Raw genomic sequence first — 20846 nt, 5'->3', positions numbered from 1 at the left:
CTTGCCTCAGATTGTCAGGGAACCATCCAGACTCCTCATCAGATCTCATCCTTCCAAGGCAGGAGAGCAAGAGACGCTCTTGGAACTCGGCTTGGATCCCCTTCCCGTTACAGTCTCAGGAAACGTTTTGACTATTTAAATAATATTTAAGCTTTTCATTCAGTCCCATCTTGTTAATTTGCCCTCTCTTCCTCATAACATAATCCTACATTCTAGGTTGCTGGAGTTAATGGTAAGGTTGCCAGAGCATAGCTGGCTGGACAATAAATAAAATTCATTCACAGCAGTAAAAACTGTATTGTTGGAAGATAATTTATTTTCAGTAGAAGCCATTGCCTTTCTCAGTGTCATAATGAGTGTGTGCGTGTACATGTGTGTGTGCATCTGTGTTGAAAACAGGGCCTCAGAGCCTCATGTACACTATTGATGTACTTTTTCTTTTTTTTAAAGAAAGTCTCATATATCCCAGATTGGTCCTGAACTCCCAATGTGGCAGAGGATAACCTTGAACCTTTGATCCTCCTGCATCTACCTCCTGAGTGCTGGGATTTTAGGTGTTCGCCACCGCTCCTTGTTTATGCAGGTATAAACCCCCAAGGTCTTGTGGATATTAGGTAAGCACTCTCCAACTAAGATACACCCAGTGCCAATAGTATTTTAATAAGAATGACTTAACAATGTTCAAGTAATCAAACTAAGACAAAGTGAAAAATTATTAAAAACAGGAGGGGAAAAAAAGCCTTGAAGATATCACTTCAACTTGGATGCTTTTAGCTCCCACATACAGAAATGAAATTTTATAACAAATCAACCAACAAATAAAAACAATGGGTAGCTTCACTATAAAATATTTGCTTCAGTATTCTATCATCACCCCTGTAAACCTTCTCTTTTGGATATTAAAACAGTACTGATTATTTCCTTTTGCTCATACTAACAATTAGGAGCAGTATTGTAGACTGAAAGGATGGTCTAAGATACAGCATTAATTTTGACCCTACAGCACCTCTAACTGCAGAAACCAGCCTCTCTTCCTAGCGTTCTCTTCTAGGCTGCAATCTCTCTCTCTCCTTTTTTATTATGTTGCTCAATTTGTGGGAAAGGTTATTTTACTTGGCAGGAAGTGAACCTTTTCTTACAACTTGGGGCCCAGTCTTTGTCAGGACAGACTGCACATACTTACTCTCCAGGGAGAACTGCAGAGAGAACTGGCAGGATGTTGGATCTGTGAAGAACATATGGAAATTCTTAGATGCAGATATTCTAAATAGCATTACCTTGAGAGCATGTCCCACTGAAAACAGAAAATTTAACAAATTCTGAAATCTACTAAATTGTCATCAGACCTCCAACATGTTCTTTTTATAGTCCTTACTCCATAAATTAACTTTTTAAAACTGGAAAATAAAGCCAAAAGTATGAATCCTAAAAACATTTTTTTTTGTAGTGTCTTCCTTTAAAAAATGAAGTTTATCGCTTTGATTCTGTAAAAGATTTGGGACTAGGTCAATATAGGGGTTGGGATAAAGTCAAGGTTTTATAAGAAAGGGATGCAAATAAAATATTGGAGATGTATAAAAAAGAGTTAAAAACTTGATAGCTGATGAGTCGAGTCATAGGACTTTATTAGTACTTGCCACATAAGGGTGAAGCCCAGAGCCTGGATCCTCAAAACCCATATAAAGACAGGCATAGTAATGTGATCTGTAATCCCAGTGAGACCGAGGGCAGAGAAAGGAGGAATCCTGAAGAGGTGCCAGGCCAGCTAGCCTGGCATGGACGGTGCAACAGCAAAGAACCAAAGAAAACAGGATCCTCGCTCAAAGAAGATGGAAGTCAAGAACTGACGTCTGTGGTGGCTCTCTAACCTCTACGTATGGAGGCAGGCACACTAGGTCTCATGCACATTCTCTGGGGTACGCCCTCATCCACGCCCACAAACTAAGTCACAAATAAAAGATGGCATTGACTGTGAGAAAAAGGCCTGCAATCGTATACTTAACCATTTCTAAAGCTCTTACAGGAAGGTATGTGTGGCATTCTCGCTTGAAGGAAACACAAGCTGATCCTCTTCTTTTCCTCACTAAAGTAAATCCCTAGCAATTGTTTTTGTCACTTGAGGGGAATGGCAAGATCCTCTTCACTCTCCTTCAGTCTAGTGTAGATTTCTCCCCTGGTCTGAAACTCACACCGGTGGAGACACACCTTCATATTACATAATACATATAGGGTATTGGCCAAGAGAGGTACAATTGTACCTGTGATGGGGACACGCCCCTTCTCTATTGCGTGGACTCTTGTCAGATCACACAGTCACTTTTGGAGTCAGGCCCATCTCTTCTCTTTCCTTTCTGCTGAGTGCTGTGATTTTTACTCTTAGGAAAATAAATATACGCATATATGTGTGATATAGAATATTTACAATAATACAGTGCATTTGGACCATATCCACCCCTTACTACCTTCTTCTAGCTCCCCTCTGAGAACCCTAATATGTTCCCCGCCAAATTCATGTCCTCTTTTTTTTTGTTGTTTTTAATAACTCACAGAATCCAACTGTGTTGCTCATGTGTACATGGCTGTGGGTTCATTCGCTTGGATCTGGGTAGCTCACCAGCATCAAATGTCCAAAGAAGAGAGACTCTGCTCAGGCAGCCTTCAATTGCCAGTATCTCTGCAGCTAGGGCCACGGTCCTCAGGAGCCAGTCCCCCATTGATGCTGGAATTCTGGCTGGTCTGACTGTATACAGGTTCCACAGCTCCAAGTTCATGGGTGCAATGCTGCCTACCCAGCCTCTTGCTTCGTTTTTATCTCCTCACTTGTTTGATGCTCCCTGAGCCTCAGAGCAGGTGAAGGTTGACCCGGATGGTCCATGAATGACTGAGCACACCCGATTACTTCTTCTTAGCCCTTTGATTAGCTATGAATGCACCTCCAGAAGGTGGTTCTCTGACCACCTCTGAGAGCAGCACAGACCTGTGAGTGTAAACATAGATATTTAGAAGGTAGTTGGACAACATGGCCATTTAGCCAATATGAACAACAGGAGGCTCTCCCTACTGGGGGATTGCTGTGGTGCCGTTTGTATTTTAACCAAGTACTCGGGTGATTTCAAGGGAACCTTCTCCCATTTTAACTGGTCAAATAAAGGCTAGAGCCTGTGACTGGGCAGTGAAGAAGAGGTGGGGACGGAAGTCTCAGGGAGAGAGAGAGCATGGAGGGAGGGGGAGATGAAGAGAGGGAAGAGAGGGAAGGGAGGAAGAGGAGGTGGGAGGGAGCTGGAGCCTGAAGGAGCTGTCAGTAGCAAGGGATCTCGTAGCCGGGGAATAGAGCAGAGCAGTGGTGACTCTGCCCAATGTAGTCAGGCAGCTTATAAACATTATAACTGAATTACGTGTTCTTTGCGCTGGTTTATTGGGGTTGGAGATTTACCACAACATGTCCCCTAGCGCCTCTGATAACCTCACCTATGAGGTTTTGTAACTATGCTTACAAAATTAGGCCTGGTAAAACAGGCCCAAACCCAAGCGGGAAGGACTGGCTACCCTACAACGGGCCAGCTCTAATGTCCTTATTTTTGCTATCCATATTTTCTAAAGTAAATACGACATCTTGGCATGTGGGAACATAGCTCAGTGGTCAAGTTGTGAACCACCGTGTGGGTACATGATCCCTGCAAGAGCAAAGTATTCTTGACCACTGAGCTATTATCTCTCCAGCCCCAATATTCAGTTTCATTGTGTATTCCCTTTGAGACAGGGTCAGACTGTAGAACTCTGATTGCCCTGGAACTCACTGTGTAGACCAGACTGGCCAAGAACTCACAGAGATCTGTTTCTGTCTTCCGAGTGCTGGGATTAAAGGTGTCAACCACACTAACCTGAGTTTGGTTCTCCAGCATCCACATAAAAAGGTGGGCAAAGGAATAAGGCAGCCAGTCAGGAGGGAGTAGGTAGAGGGAGACAAGGGATGTTCTGCTTATATGCCTGAATACTTACTATGTATTGCATGTGCCACACACACATACAGAACACCACACAGATGCCTACACGCACACACATACATACACGCAATTATTTTTTCAACTTACAAAAAGAAGTTAAGATGAATCATAAGGGCTACTATAGTGTACCTGGGGAAAATTCTTATTTAAATTACAGAATTACTTCAATAGTGAGTTAGTTTTGGCAGCAACAGCAGAGGTAAGAGCTTGCAGTGGGCAGAGCTCAGTACAAATCCTAGCCTTGGGCTGGGGATGGCGCTCAGGGCAAAGTGCTTCATATGCAAGCTTCCCAGAACGCACACATAAAAAGTTGGGCATAGCAGTGCATCCCTATGGAGGTGGAGTCAGGGGCATCCCTGGGATTTGCTGACCAGATAGTCATACTGAATCAGCAAGTCTCAGAATCACTGGGAGATGAAGATCTTAGCTTATCTTAGAAAAGAATGGGGAGAATAGAGGAAGATCCTGGACGTCAATATCACACACACACACACACACACACACACACACACACACACACACACACACACATACACCACCCCCATCTCCAGCCTTGATCTGAGGATCAGGTATCTCAGTGTCACAGAATTTGCCTACCATGTACAGAGGCCTAGTTTCCACCCTTAACACTGTAAAAATAAAAACAAATATAAATAAAAGTTCCTAACCATGCTGGGATTTGGGGAATTGTGGGGAAGGCTATTCGGGAATATGGAGGTTCTCCATGGTGCCCAGTTTATGCAGGGCTGGGAACTGAGCTTCATTCTTAGGCCCTTGGACAGAAATACAGGCCCTTGGACAGAAATACATACAGATGTGTCTTGGACAGAAATACATACAGATGTGTCTGTTGATACGTGTTGATTGGTTAGCTTTGCCTTCTGTGCCGTCATCCTCCGTTCCCCTGCACTGACTTCTTCATGTGATCAAAGCACTTTATTCTCATCTCTGTGACCGCACCCACACTGTAATTGTTTGCCATAAACCCGTCTCTCGTTAGATTATGAGCTCCCATGGACTATGTCTCTCCCATGTCACAGCGACCCTGAGGAAGAAAAGGCACCAAGAAGTCATAGCGCCAGCAAGCAGCCCTTCTCTGTCCCTGAGCACCTGACTCTAAGGATTGCACTTTTCAAAGTAGAGAGTCCATTAGATGGAAGGGCTTACCTCTATCAAGAGCTGCTGTGTGTGGAAGCCAGGCTGATGACTCCCAGGGACCCACCACTTCTTAGGCATGCTGTACAACTCAGTTCTTCATGCTTAAGCAATGGGCATTTCACTGACTGAACCATTGCCCAGCTCCACCAGCCTAGTAGTTTTAAATTTTTTTTCCGGAAGCCACCAGCAGACATTGTTTGGGCTTCACTGGCCACAGCAAGGCCACATGGGTATCCTCCTTCAGTTCCAGAGTGCATCCAAGAGGTCACTCGCTCTGGCCTATACTAAAGTCCCATATCTAAAATCTTACCATCTCCATTTAGAAAGCAGCATGGTCTTCTGTCCCCTGAAGAGAAGTCCCTCTTCTTGTTCTTGTGTATTTATTGTTTTCCTTTCTTGTTCTAGATATAGGGTTTCATGTAGCCCAGGCTGGTCTTGAACTTAGTGCATTGTTGAGGCTGGCTGTGAACTCCTGACTTTCCTGCCTTTACCTCCCAAGTGCTGGCACTGCGTTAGACATGACACCTTACTGTTCCCTTCCTCCCTCACTATCTTACAGATGTTTGTTCCAGAAGAGGATGGGGAGAGAAAGGAATGTGTAGAGATAAAGGACTGTCTGTCACCTCGGGTAGCCTTGGGTGAGTCCACCATATTGTAGTGGTGGTTCCTGAGCAATCTTGAGCTATCTCACATCCAGGCTGTGACCTGTCCCTCCCTTTCCTTTTCATGAACACAGTTCATCAAATCTTCCTCCCACCTGCCTTTCTTTTCAGACCTCAGCTCCAGTTATTTAACCCCAGGATACCCCCTTTTGGCCCCATGCAAGCACTTTTTAATCCTCTTCCGCCTTCTGTTAACTATTCTCCAGTCACTTCAGGTAAAGCTTCGTCACTTTCAGACCTGTCTTGTTCTGTGAATACATCTAAAACAGCTCCATTCTAGTGAGTATGCACAAAGTGGGAATCACAACATCCTCAAGGAAGGAAGAAGGGCCATTCACTTTGAACTGTTCTAGACTTAGGAAGAATGCTGGCTGGTGTTCCAGAAGGCAATCCTGTGGCCCCTTCAGATTCTTCTCCCACAGTTCACTTCCTTCCTCTCACCTGGGCCTGTCATGTGCAGAGAAGGCTGCTGAGGGCTGGATAGGAGCCCAGGTTAATTTCTTAGCTATGGGACTTGGGGCCACTATTTAGCCTTTGTTTTCTCATCTGTCAAGAGGGATCTTAGTATGTATCTTTTAGGTCATCATAAAATGATTTGTTTAAATGAAGCACTTCAGGAGGCTTTTGGCACAAAAGCAAAATAAAGAGAAGTTAGAAATACTTCCTCAAACATGAGTATTCAAAATTTTAAAATTTTACTTTTATTTCTTCCTTTTAAAAATGCTATTACAATAACTTTTCCCTTATAAAGCACATCTTTTTTTTTTTTTTTTGGTTCTTTTTTTTCGGAGCTGGGGACCGAACCCAGGGCCTTGCGCTTCCTAGGTAAGCGCTCTACCACTGAGCTAAATCCCCAGCCCCTATAAAGCACATCTTAAAACCACAAATAGTGCTTCAGCCACGTGACTAAGTAGTCTGATAAAAGTAACCTGTGGCCTAACCACTACTGATCGTGTTTCTATGGATAGCTTCTTCCTTCTCTCTTCAATTTTACAGTTTGGGGATTGAGCACAGGGACTCATTACATTCAGGGGAACTGCGCCACTGTTAAGCTACATCTCTGGGCCCACAAACATAATTCTAAAGTACAATTCATTTGGACCATAGGGGATGTTTATAACACATACAAATAAATATAAAACAATACCTAGTATTTAGCTTACTAGAAAATCTGTTAAACTTTTGATAAGGAATTAGCATTGGCTGTCATTGCTGTTCATCTAGCTCTTCTGCAGTCTAGAATCAACTGTTTATTCAGTTTTCAGGTGTGTGCACGCATGTGTGAGTTCATGTGTGCACAAATGTGTGTGTGTGTGTGTGTGTGTGTGTGTGTGTGTGTGTGTGTGTGTGTGTGTTAGAATAGAACAGGGCTTCAGACATGCATAATTCCATCGGCCCCAGGATTTGGAGTTTTCAGCCAGACACTCAGGTCATAAAATACTGTTATATGAGATATCTGCGTTGGGCCTGCCGTGTTCACTTGCTAGAGGGCCCCAGTTTCCCAGAGAGAAGTCCTCCACTGATGGACGGTACCCTCAGGGGAGAGCACAGAGATCAACAAAGGCAGATTTACAGCAAGGAAGCTGGGCCTACCAGTGCCTTCCTTTTTATTCCCTCCCCAAATAAGGAAGTGGCAGGATTGACCCATGCTTTGTTTATTCTGGATTAACAATTACAAACTGTTGGTGATTTAGTTTTTTTAAAAAAATCCAAGCTTTCCAGTAAATTTGAATTTCAGGTTAACAGGAGTGCTTTGTTTTTTCCTGTGTTCTGAATGCAGTATTTGAGAAGACAGAACAATATTTCTGTTTATCCAAAGTTCAAGATTTGCTGGCCACTGTGTTTAGTCTGGCCATCCCATTTGTCAGATGAGCTATTTCTGAACATATTGCCTCCTCTCCATAATTATTCTTTTTCCAATAATGTTTTTATTCACGGTACATCCTGACTGCAGCCCCTCTTCCCTCCCAGTCCTGACCTTATAAATCCCTGCCCGTTATACCCTCCCTTTACCCTCAGAGAAGGGAAAACCCACTTGGGTACCACTCCACCCTGGGATATCCAGTCCTGGCAGGACCCCGAACATCCTTCCCCTCTGAGGCCCGACCAGGCGGTTCAGGTAGGGGAAGGGGATCCAATAGCAGGGAACAGAGCTCCGCTCCTATATTTTTTTGCTTTGAAGGATTGCGTTTTGAGGAAGAGCAAACCAACAGCTTGTCACATACGCTTTCAAGTTTCCAGAAACCCCAAGAGTTACCAAGAATTCTCATTTGCATTGAAACTGAGGAAGAAATCAATAGTCTCACATAATAATGTAACTATATTTTGTTTCTTAGCTGGCTCTGTACAATTGCAGAAATAGAGGACAACTACGTTTGCATTAAAATGTGCTTATTTTCTCAAAAAGTTAGTGAACTCTTGTTTGTCCAAAACAATTAATCTGAGAGAACACTGCCACCTGGAGATCAGAAGAGCAACGCGCTTTCTAATCGAAACCGGAGTTAAAGAAACACTGGCTTTGACCATGCCTTTCTACTTGGGCCTTGGGAAGTTAATTTCCCCTAATAGGTTCACACTGACTAAACTTTCTTAGCTTTTACTATGCTGAGGACACTGGCGTTGATGAATATAAAGACAGTAAGACCCAGATCCTTCTTTAGGCAACTAACCTTTAGTGAAAGACAGGCAGTATATATAATCCTAGAAATCCAAGATTCAAATGCACAGTTGAATCTAAATCACAGGTTGGGCATGCTGGCACACTTGTAATCCCCAGAACACTAGAGGCAGAGGCAGGAGATTAACCTCAAGTTGAAGGCCACCGTGTTCTACATACGTAACAACCAAACGTATATAGCAATATTGTCTAAGAAAAGAAAATGGAAACCTACTTTTATATGGCAGGAAGAGTGTGCTTCTTATCTCTAGGCTGGCAGGCCATATGATGGTTTATAATTTCCCACTCATTGTGGAGATCCTGCCTCCTGTGATGCTGTTCAGTGTATACATAATTGACACTTATTCCCCCCTGTTCCCCTCAGACCTCACACAGTTGTTGAACATGGTTCTCTTCCTTGGACTTCACATGTTAACCACCACTGCTTTTCATTTTGCTTTTGTTTTTCCAGACAGAGTCCCTTTATGTAGCCTTGCCTGTCCTGGACACACATATAGTCCACGTAAGACCAGGATGTCCTCAAATGCAGAGATCTGCCTCCTGTGCTCCCAAGTCTGGGATTGGTGTGCATTAATGCTACAAGCAACTAGTTCTTCCTGCCATTCCAGCTGTCCTTCTTACTGCCTTCCTTACAGCCTTTAGCAACAGCACGGACTCCACCTCCCCACCCTCCACCAATGTCCCCCTCCACAACCCCAATGACTCTCTTTCCTCTTTATCACAGAGCACATGGGCATTCTCAATTTCCCATCTCCCAACTCAGCCTCCAGGACACCTGCATGTATCCAGTTGTCACCACTAATTATGACACATGGCAGGCCATCTACCTTCTCCTGCCTCTGTAGAAAGGTTTAGTTCCCCAACGTGCTAGCTTGCTTTCCACTGCTGTAGTAAAACCCTGACCAAAAGCAACTTGTGGAGAAATGGGTTGATTTAGCCCCCACATCCCAGTCAGTCTATCACCGAGAGAAGTCAGGGCAGGAAGCTGGAGGCAAGAAGTGAAGCAGAGGCCACGGAGAAACCGTGTTTATGGGTTTGCCCTCTATCACCTCACCCAGACTGATTGATTGATTTTAACCAACCACCATCTGTCCAGCATCCACAGTGGGCTGGTTAGACCCTCCCACCTCAATCATTAATCCAGAAAATGCCCCACAGACTAACTTGCCTACAGGCCAAAGTGACGGAGGATTTTCTCCATTGAGTTTCTCTCTTCTAGATCGCTAGCGTGTATCAAGGTGACCAGACACTCAATGACAGAAATTAAGCAACTCAGATTGGAGAGTGACAGCAGTTTGGATTTTAAATCCTATCAGGTATAAACGAGGTCGTTCTTTTGTTGGTTTTCTCGAGACAGGGTTTCTCTGTATAACAGAGACTTGGCAGTCCCGGATTCGCTTTGTAGACTAGGCTGTCCTCGAACCCTCATATTCAGAGATCCACCTGCCTCTGCTCTGAGTGCTGGGATTAAAGGCATGTGCCATCACACCTGACAACAGGGCCATTCTTTTACTTCCTGTCTTACTTTCCTCCCTTGCCCTTCCTATTACTCAGGGTTCTCTAAAGAACAACTGTCAGGATGAAAGCACCCCATTATCTATCAGCATATATCACACAAACACATCATACACATATGGGGATTAGCAGGCTTTACAGACTGTGGTCATGGTATCTCTTCAAAGCTATAGAAAAGGCATTCTTCTGTCTACTTTTTAGCTATTCTTTCAAGTACTTTTAGCATCCTTATAGTACATGGTGATACCAAGTTGAGAAAAGGAAAGGCTGTAATATGGTGTAGCTAATTTCTGACCATGGTATGCTTTGTTTTCTACTTAATCCTTCTTTTAAAGCTATTCTGGCTACAGGAGCTTGGGAAAGATTCTCCAAAGATCAAAACCACCTCAGATGTGTCTGTCACTGTCTTAGTCAGGGTTTGTATTCCTACACAGGACATCATGATCAAGAAGTTGGGGAGGAAAGGGTTTATTCGGCTTACACTTCCACACTGCTGTTCATCACCAAAGGAAGTCAGGACAGGAACTCATACCAGGCAGTACCCTGGAGTCAGGAGCTGATGCAGAGGCCATGGAGGGGTGCTGCTTACTGGCTTGCTTCTCCTGGCTTGCTCAGCTTGCTCTCTTATAGAATCCAGGACTACCAGCCCAGGGATGGCACCAACCACAATGGGCTGGGCCCTCCCCGCATTGATCACTGAGGAAATGCCTTACGGCTGGATCTCATAGAAGCATTTCCTCAAGGGAGGCTCCTTTCTCTGTGATAACTCCAGCTTGTGTCACGTTGACACAGAAAACCAGCCAGTACAATCACCTACCTCATGAACTTGGTAAGTACTTTAGCTTTATTTTTTTTAAGATTTTACTTATTATTATATATAAGTACACTGTAGCTGTCTTCAGACACACCAGAGGAGGGCATCAGATCTCATTACAAATGGTTGTGAACCACCATGTGGTTGCTGGGATTTGAACTCAGGACCTCTGGAAGAGCAGTCAGTGCTCTTAACCACTGAGCTATCTCTCCAGCCCATACTTTAGCTTTAAAAGAGAAGTGTAAACTTGAAATGCAAAAACTAAATTGGAATATTAGCACTGTAGAACCCCCATAAAACAAGGTTTTAGTTTGCTTGTTTAACAAGAAGTCATCAGACAATCCAGAGGTCGCCTGATCAGATTCCTCATCAGACCTCTTAGAGGAAGGCAGGGATAACAAAGCCTGCTCTGCTGAGGAAAGAGCATCTTCCTGGGCACTGGTGATGTCATCTGGTCAGCTCTGTGGCCTGGCTGACTCCTTCAGATGCTCTGGCTTCAGGAGCAGCCTAGCCAGTTGTGCCATTGCACAGCTAAGATATTGCACAACTGCCATTTCAGCATTTGGGGAGGCCAAGGCAGGAGGATTCCACATTTGAGCCAGGCTGGTCTACAGCAAATCCTACCAAAAAGAGCTAAGCACGGTTTCATGCTTGTACCCAGGAAGTCGAGGTAGGAGGACTTTGGTGCGTTTGAGGCCAGGCTCAGTTAGAGTAAGTTCCCTGTCAGCCAAAGCCACATCAGAAGAGCATATGTATGGTGGTGGAGGGGGTAGGGCAGGGGTGGCAGAGAAGAGACACACTGCTTTAACTACTTTATTATCAGAAATAAAATTGGAGAGCTTGATTCAGTCATTACATTTACTGAGAACCCATTTTATGTCATTCTCCGCCATGTGCTAAAGGTTCTTAATGAAATTACAGCCTAATGTAGTATGTTTATCAAAGACCATACACATGACAATACTAGATGTCTAAGTCTTTTAAGTAATAAGGGTTTCTTGTGTTGTTTTTTGGCCTCACACTAAAACCTACTACATCTTAGAGTGGAAATGAAACAGTTCCTCTTGATTCATTGTTTTTGCCGCTTTTGGTGCCAAAACTCAAATCCAGGACCTTGAGCATGCTGGGTCACTGCTCTGCCCCAGGCCCTACTGCTCCTTCTATGACACCATACATACATTCTCAAGAAACTGTTACTCATGGCTGCTTCACCCAGTGGATCCTCCCTCTGGTACTTTCAGTTCCCGGGACCTCTCCAAAACGTACTTGTCTCTTCAAGAAGTCTCTGGAGAGTTCTCCTCCAATCTCAGCACCGTTTTAGAGCTCACCTCAGAGCAGAGAAGGTTCCAAGTTTTGCCAAACACTGGCATAGCTTTTGGGATAACGTACCCATGAAGGTTGCAGCCCTGAAGCAAGTCACTATGACCTTATACTGTGGCCGGTTCCTAAACTGCTTTCCCTCCTTTCGTTCTTTCGTGGCATCATTTTATAAGCATAGAACCCAGGACAGGCAGGGCCTTTAAAAGTCTTGAGTGATTTTGTTGAAAATGTCTTACTTTGGTTTACAAACCCTCCCTGACCTGATCCCCTGCCAATCTTGGAAAGTTCCATCTGACTCCACCTCTTCCTGCCTCAGCACCCCGCACTCCCATGATGCCATTCCTTCAGTTCTATGGACATGCTAACCACATTTCTAGTTTAGGGCTTGGGGAGGGGGCAGATAGAGAAAACTAAGCCATTTCTTTATCAAGGCATGCAGAAAGATTGAGCAGTGACTCATCTTGGCCTAGGCATTCTGGTAGGGAAGGAAAAGAAGGAAGGAAAGAAGGAAAAAAGGAAGGGCACAACTAACGATGGACAGGCCTCCAAGTAAAAACAAACAAAAGCGAAACTCCAAGTGAACATTCCATAATAGGAAACTATAAGGATAGGGTGAAACCACATGTTCATGCATCAGCGTGTTCTGAACTGCGACACCTGCTTGTATTAGTTACATTTTCTTCACTGTAACAAACTATCGGACAAGAGCAATAAAGAAAGGAAAGGTTACTGTGTCTCCCAGTTTGATGACCAACGCAGTCTCTCCTGCTGCAGAAACCATGGCAGCACGAGTGTGAGACAGCTAGTTACACTGCATCTACAAACAAAAGCAGAGAGCTGGGTGCTTCCTCCTTTTTGTTCAGTCCAGGGCTGGAGCCCAAGGAGTCTTCATTCAGTATTAAGTTTTCGCCCAGTTTAACTTCTCTGGAAATGCCCTCACAGACAAGCCCAGAGGCCAAGTGGTTCCACCTCTAATCACGGTTAAGGTGACAAGGAAGAACAATCGCCACACTGGTGGCCTTAGGAGAGCATTTGTAGCTGAACAGTGAGCATAAGAGCAGCTTCCAGATGCAGTTATCACACGAACACTTCACAGAAAGATTCTTGGTTCAAAAACCAAAGCCAGGCATGGGAGCTTATGTTTGTATATCCCAGTACTTTGAAAGGCAGAGGCAGGACGGTCATTACTAGGTAGGGACCAGCATGCCTACATAGCAAGTTCTAAGCCAGTACCTGCACATATGGAGGCCTCATCTTAAAAAAAAAAGAAGAAAAAAAAAAGATGTAAAAACAAAGGAAAGTCACGCCATCCAGGAAGTTAATGGAAATTGAACTGTGGTTGGATATTTTCGGCACTCTGGATTAAGTGATATGTGGGATATATCAATAAAATATTGGAGATGGAAAAAATGTAAGGTTGGAACTTTAATGTCCCGCAGGCCCATGTTAAAAGGTCCCCCATGTGGGGACAGATTGGGAAGTAATAGAACATCTGAGACCATGGATCTTATAGTAAGTCTTTATGTCGTTGGAGGGGCTCAGAATAGGCATTCAAAATATGAGTACTTGTAATGTAAGGCATTTATTTACTTGGAGACAGAGTTTCATGAGGCCTAGCCTCCCCTTGCTTCTACCTTCTCAGAGTTGGATGGCAAGCTGGTGGTTTCTCTTACATACATTCAGAAGGGCATTTTCCCCCCGTGTTCCTAAATTATGTCATTGGCTGAAAACTCAAATGTCCCAAAGTTCAGGTGGATTCTAAAGGCTAAGAAAAACCTAATACTTCTGGACTAGATCATCTTGAACAACTGTTGTCAGGATGTAATGAAGGACTTAGCTTCCCATTTATTCACGGACTGCCAATGATCCAATTCTTTCTTCTTCTAACTCTAACTGTTAGCAAAAGTTTGCTTGGGGGGAGGGCATCATTTGGCAAGGCCTGCCCATACAAATATGACAATCAGAGAGACCCTGGGAAAAATGTGAAGATTGTATCTATGTGCAGGGCTTATAACTGTGATACTGGGGAAACAGTCACCACCAGAGGAATTTCACACAATATGTAGTACCACAGCATTAAAACAAACCCCGTGCAGCAATGCCTACCAAGAGAGACAGATCCGAAGGGTGTGAGGGGGTGTGAAAACCAGGCTGTAGATCAATTGACAAAATACAATTCCATTCACAGATTCCCAAAAGCCACTTGATATGTTATGTTACACAGTAACAGTTTAACTGTACACACCTAAATTAGCGAGCTCCATTTCCTAGTGACCCTGGTGGTCTGTGGGAAGCGAGATAACCAAAGGGGATGAGAACAGGAGATTTTGGCTCTTCTGAAGTCCAAGTTCTTTAACCTAAAAATACCAAATTATGAAATATAATGTATTCATTCTGGAAACTGGGGCCATTGAATGCTTTGTGGTTTTTGGTTTTGTTTTTTTGTTTTGTTTTGTTGTTGTTTAAAGAATCCCAGGTTTTTGGTTTTGCTTTTCCTAATGGAAGAACATCTCATAGTAGAGCTTAAGTACTTGGTAACTCCATCTTTGCTCTGCCTCGCTAGCATTGACATAATCTCTAGACACAATTTTCTCTCTAGGTAACAGGGAGATTGAAGACCAGAGCCGCTTCAGTCTAAGAGGCTCGGAATCTAAAATTTCCCATCACCACTCTAAGAAGGCCATCCACACCAAGGAAAGAGAGATAAGTTTTCTTTAGTTGAGGACTGAGCCTTCTCTCTCAACTCCCAATTCCTTCTTCCAGCGATGAAGTGGGGAGTCAGATAACAAGATTGATCAGCCTTTCTGAATTTCTGATTCATTTCTGAGACGGGGATTAAGACATTATCTTAAAGAACTGTAGTGAGCTAAAGCGGGACGGGTGGCACAAACCTATAATCCCAGCACTTGAGAAGTGGGGGGCAGGAAGATCTCTAGAACACAACCAGTTCCTGTAGTGTTCGGTATACGAGACTCTGTCAAAAAAAAAAAAAAAAAAAGAAAGAAAAGAAAAAGAAAATGAAGACAGACTGATAGCAAACACACAGAAAACCTAAACGAACTCACCACCACCCCCAATCGCAATGCTTAGACACTGGCTATTTACAGAATCACACTTACAGGCTCAGCATCAGGAGTGGCTGAACCGAATACCGCATTCCAAGCCACACTAAAGGCAGCCAACCCGAGATGTGGATCCGCTGCTAGGGTGACAATAGGCTCCGCCTTCAGATTTGTTCGAAAAGCATGCTGGGAATTGCAGTGCATGGGGGCGGTCCCTCACCGAGGTGGCTGGCCGCTTCCGGTGAGGACAATAAACTGCCAATTCCCATGAAGACATTGCAAAGGCAGAAGTGGCGTGGCCAAAAACAACTACTCTTTCCTGCGGCCGCTGGAGCCATACCTGAAGGAGGCTATGGGAGTACGGAGCCCAAAGCAGAGACGCGAGCCCCGACAGAGGTACCTGGAAGAGGCGGGGCTTTTGCCTCACTGAGGGCCCCGCCCCGATTACATCACTTCCGTAAACAAAGGGCGCTTGCCCTGGGTCTGTGACCCAGTCTGGCGACCTGAGTGGGCTCTTGCTGCAACTCTGGCAGAGGCTTTAAACTCTCTCTTACCTTTTCCAGACGAGGAAGGGTAACCACAGCCCTTTCTTCCTTCGGTATGTAATGGGATGAGGGGACCCCGCAACCTGCTCCTTCGAGCCCCTCGGCACTTGCTCTGATCACTGCTGGGTATAGATGGGTCATCGCTGGGCTAGGTTGCAGAAGGGAAATGAGGTGAAATCCAAAGGAACCTCCGGTGATTCTGGTTAGAAGCGAGGCCTGACATTCAACCGTGAGCAGTTCGTCCTCTTTGGAAAGGTCCCTCGTATTTGTCATACAGAAAGGATTTCAGGGTCTTGTGACAGATGTTATCTTCCAGAAAAGAGTAAATCGCAAGCTTAGTCCCTCAGAGACCATTGGTTTATTGGCGATGCTTTATGTGTTAACTGGTTCCCACCCCACCCCCGCCTTTCGTTACCAAATGTGTATTAGCACGCATAGATTTGAAGGTTACTGTATTTACGTGTATCATTAAACAGATCCTCATCTCTTGGAAACCTGCTCAGTCATCTTTAAAGTTTTATTTAGTCAGTATTACATCTAAACAATTCCCAAATGACTCATGTGGATTCATTATTGATATCTGAGATTAGAGACTGAACGTTGTACCCCTTTTTCAAGAAAACCCTACCGTGGCTAGCGAAACAAAAACAAAAATCGGAGATTATCTTTATAAGTCCCAACTAATTCTTTTAGGAGTGACGGTAGTCAGTTTCAGTCTTTTAAAATAGTCGTGGCAGGACTAAATTCAACACTTTTACATTTAAAATTTGTTAGATGACTGTGCACCGGTGCTACTGTGCTCCTGGAGGCCAGAAGAGGGCACTGGATACCTTAGGACTGAAGTTACTGTTGCAAGCAGCCTTGCTGGGCCTGGAAATCGAAACAGATCTCTGAAAAGAGTAGCCAGTGCCGTCCCTTCGGCCCCACAGTATTTTTTAAAAGACCTGATATTCATAATGCGATTAACAGTTTGAAGGGAGGGATAGATATGCATTTTTCTGACACTTTTTTTGGTGATACATTAATAATAGAACTAAGAGAAGCTCAAATCTAAACAGCTCGTCTTGTGGCACATCCCCATCGTCCCAGGACTCAAAAGCAGAGGGAGAATTATCACCACGAGTTGGTAATTTCTCAGCCAGCCAAGGGCATAGAGCAAGATTGTTTTTTTACAAAAAGAAAAGGCAAGGTAGCGCACACTTTTGATTAAAGGAGGATTTATGCCTTTAATCATGCAGGAGACAGAGGCAGGTGGATCTTTGTGAGTTCCAGGCCAGCTGAGTTTACAGAACAGACTCCATGTCAGACAGAGCTACATAGCGACACCTTGTCTATAAATAAATATGTGTCTGGTCGTGGTGGTGCATAGCGTACCAATACAATGTCTATTACATAAGCTTTCAAGGTGAGGTGTAGACTACGGGTGCCCTAAATACACATGTATTTGAATCTGCTCTAGAGGGGAGATTTAAAGGTGAGTTAAAGCTCCAGCAAGGCTGGGGTATTGCATGAGCGATTTGCTTCTATTGGTCACTTATATAATGGTGGCTTCCTGAGGTTAAGGGCTTTGTCTTATTCATTTCTGTTTTTCCAGGACTGTTAACAGTGCCTGGCTTGCAGAAGAGAGATGGTAGATACTTTGCTGACGCCCATGAACAACTGTCTAATAATTTTCAAAAGCATTCTCTCCATTCACACATCTTCTAAGTATGCATAGAAGTATATATGGACTCGACACAATGACTCGTGGACTCTCTCTTTGACTCTCACTTTACATCTCTACGGCATATAGCTGTAATCACCGTGTTTTCATATTTAGGTCTTAATGAAGCTGGTATTGGTGCAACAAAGATTTTAAGACAATGGAAGAGCGGAAAGCAAAGAGGAAGAGTCCCAAGTCCTTCAGTGCCCACTCTACTCAGGTTGTTAATGCCAAAAAAAATACCATCCCAGCTAGCAAAAGCACAGGGTTTTCAAATCCCGCGTCGCAGTCAACTTCCCAGAGGCCAAAGTTAAAAAGGTGGGTTCTCTCTGACACTTCATAGTGAAGTGCTATTGAAAAGCTCTCTTCTTTGTCCAACCGTTTTCCCCCTCCTGATTTGACTTTGTTTCCGGTGCTGTGGATTGAACCTGGGTCCTCGAATGTGCTGTGCTCTCTCTCTGAGCCACAGCTCAGCCCATGCTCTGGCTTCTAGAGCGACAAGTATTACAGTTTCTTTTGGATAAAAATCCAGAAAGGAGTCGTCAAGCCTGGAAAGATAGCTCAGTTGGTAAAACTCTGGTCTTACAAACCCGAAGGCTTGGGTTTTATCCCTAGAACCCATGTTGGAATTCCTGGGTGGTAGCTTGTTCCCGTAATCCCAGCCCTGGAGAAGACAAGAGGATCTCGGGGCTTGCTGGCCAGACAGTGTAGTTTAATTGGTGAGCTCCGAGCCAACGAGGCTCCCTATCTTGAAGAAGTGCTACTGGGGCTGAGATCTAAGAATGTCCTCTGACCTCTACATGCATGCACACAAGCAGGATGTGTACACCCTCCTGCACAGACACACATGCGCATAAAGGAGACAAAGTTTAGTAAGTACAGTTTTATCGTTTATGCCTGTTTTCCCTTTTGGGAGGTGCTAATTTGGTGGAGTTATCTGGTAGATAAAAACTTTCACATTTGAAAGGATAGAAATATGTTTGCTACACCAGAACTTTAAAAAACTCTAACGGACTCTCTCCACTTTAGAGCATGGTTCTCCTGGGGATGTTTTTTAGGAGGGAGGAATGGGTCTGCACCTGACCATCTGAAGTAAGTTCACAGGTGAGGTAGTAGGCAGCACTTGTGGGATTTCTTGTTACCTTGACGAAGGCTAGGGCCACCTGGGAAGCAAGTGGAAAATGCCTTCAACAGATTAGCGTGTAGGCAGTTCTGTGGGGGCATTTTCTTGATAGTAATTGATGAGGGAGCCTAGCCCACTGCAGACAGTACCACCTTGAGGGGGCGGTTCTGGGTTGTACAAGAAAGCAGGTGAGCAAGTCAGGGGACAGAGCTCCCTCTGTGAACTTGCTGCAGTTCTTACATCCAGGTTTCTGCCTTGAATTTTCCACCCTGACTTCCCTTCAAGGTGGACTATAAACTGTAAGTCTATTAAACCCTTTCCTCCAAAGGTTACTCTCGGTCATGGTCTCTATCACAGTAAGAGCAAGCAAACTGAGATACTGACCAATGTGATTTAATTCCCTATAAAATGCAGGCCTTGGGGCTGGGGTGACTTCTCAGTAGATAAAGCGCTTGCCAGACAGGCATGAGGACCTGAGTTTGGATCCCCAGCACCCACGTAAAAAGGTGTGGCAATGGGCATCTTTAACTCCAGCACCAACAAGTACGGAGATAGGGACACTAGGAGCGTGTGGCTCAGGCAGTCTAACCCATATGGCAAGCTCTGGGTTTGAGTAGAGAGTCCATCTCCAAACACAAGGTAGAGTGCAACAAGGGAAGTTATCTGACATTAACCTCTGGCCTCCATACACGTGTGCATATAACCATGTACATGCATGTACCATCTCTCTCTCTCTCTCTCTCTCTCTCTCTCTCTCACACACACACACACACACACACACACACACACACTACACACACTACACACACCACACACACACCACACACACACTATACACACCACACACACCACACACACACACTACACACACCACACACACCACACACACACTACACACACCACACACACACACCACACACACACCACACACCACACACATACCACACACACATACACACACCACACACCACATACCACACACACACACACACTTCTGATTTTTTTTTTTAAAGTTCATTTCTTTGAGCAGTTAGACAGGAGTTTAATCTAGAGCAGCCTGAGAGCTCCAACTAAGGCTAATTGCATCACTCTGCAGGGTGACGAAAGAAAAGAACAAACCTCCAGGAGGAGAAGGGAAGGGTGCCCAGGCCACACCCATCCAGCACTCCTTCCTCACCGACGTCTCTGATGTCCAGGAGATGGAGCGCGGGCTCCTTAGTCTGCTGAATGATTTCCACTCAGGAAAGCTGCAGGCGTTTGGTAAGACCCCATGCTCCTCTCTAAGGCTATGCATGCTACCTTCTGCATGTCTTACCCTTCCCTTAGTTGGGTATATTCTCGTGTGTACACTCAAAAGTCAGAGGACAACCCTGGGTGTCATTCCTCAGCAGCACTCATCTCGTTGCTTGAGGAAGGGTCTCTCAAAGTATCATTTTCCTGTAGTGAAAAGTAAACGGGGGCTGGATGTGATGACTCATGCCTGTAATTCCAGGCTCTGAAAAGTAGAGGTGGAAGGACGAGAAGTTCTAACTCATCCTCAACCACAAAGCGAGATCAAGGCCACTCTGGTCTACCTGAGGCTGTCGCAGAACAAGTAGAACCAGGGAGGGCTGGGTCTGTACCTTTGCTGGTAGCTGGTAGATCGCCTAGTGTTTACACAACCCTTGCTTTAACACCCATCACGGCATAAAAGCCAGGCAAGGTAGTGTACACCTCTAACTCTACCACTTGGGAGGTCCAGGAAGTTCGAAGACATTCCCTGCTACATAGTGACTTTGGAGGCTACCTGGGCCACAGGAAGCCTGCCTCAAAAACAAAAAACAAAACAAAAGAAGCACACATTCAGAGTGCAGGGTGAGAGGGAGAGAAGGGCCACACGATAAATACACATAAAATGTAAGAATTTTAGGTTTTACCGTTGATGGGATATAATTAATGGGAGAGGTTTTTAAAGGGAGTTTTTAGGGCCAGAGACATGGCTTAGTACATCAGACAGTTTGCTCACAGCCATGAGGCTCTGAGTTTGTATTCCAACACCTGTGTGAAAAGCTGGGCATGGACTCCCTGTGAGCCCAGAGATGTTGGCTGTCAGCCTTGGTCTAGGTTCACTGAAAGACCACACCTTAAAGGAAAGAGGCAGAGAGTGATGGGACAGGAAACCTGACGTTGTCCTCCTGCTTCTGCATGCCAGCATGTACAAGTGCGTCCCTGTATACTACATGACACCACACACATGTGCACACATGTTCACAAGGGAAGGTTAG

At 44.7% G+C, this 20846-nt stretch overlaps 1 protein-coding gene and 1 long non-coding RNA gene across 16 annotated transcripts in view; one reads left to right on the top strand and one right to left on the bottom strand.

Annotated features, from left to right (window-relative positions):
* Positions 1-296: 296 nt before the first annotated feature.
* Positions 297-15342, bottom strand: LOC102549233 (uncharacterized). 10 transcript variants are annotated; one of them, XR_015649029.1, is made up of 7 exons: positions 15270-15342; positions 15042-15124; positions 14396-14507; positions 4844-5049; positions 2548-2977; positions 2259-2375; positions 297-1225 (listed from the first exon to the last, which is right to left on the bottom strand). It is a non-coding gene; the product is annotated as an uncharacterized LOC102549233 (long non-coding RNA). The 10 variants fall into 10 exon arrangements; XR_015649035.1 differs by having other exon boundaries at positions 2022-2375; positions 2615-2977; XR_015649030.1 differs by having other exon boundaries at positions 2615-2977.
* Positions 15343-15395: 53 nt separating this feature from the next.
* Positions 15396-20846, top strand: part of Ccdc28a (coiled-coil domain containing 28A) — a 14888-nt gene continuing 9437 nt past the window's right edge. For 3 of the 6 annotated variants that reach the window (XR_015628855.1, XM_087567299.1, XM_087567286.1), the window contains exons 1-3: positions 15396-15608; positions 17577-17777; positions 19679-19842. Coding sequence is in view for 4 of the 6 variants with exons in the window: in XM_087567299.1 (XP_087423425.1) it covers positions 17620-17777; positions 19679-19842 (322 nt within the window). In the remaining 2 variants the exon portion in view is untranslated. 6 annotated transcript variants of the gene reach the window in all.

Source organism: Rattus norvegicus, chromosome 1 (assembly GCF_021556685.1).
Source record: "Rattus norvegicus strain SHRSP/BbbUtx chromosome 1, alternate assembly SHRSP_T2T, whole genome shotgun sequence".
NCBI classification, from domain to species: domain Eukaryota; kingdom Metazoa; phylum Chordata; class Mammalia; order Rodentia; family Muridae; genus Rattus; species Rattus norvegicus.
This window is presented reverse-complemented; position numbering and strand designations above follow the sequence as displayed.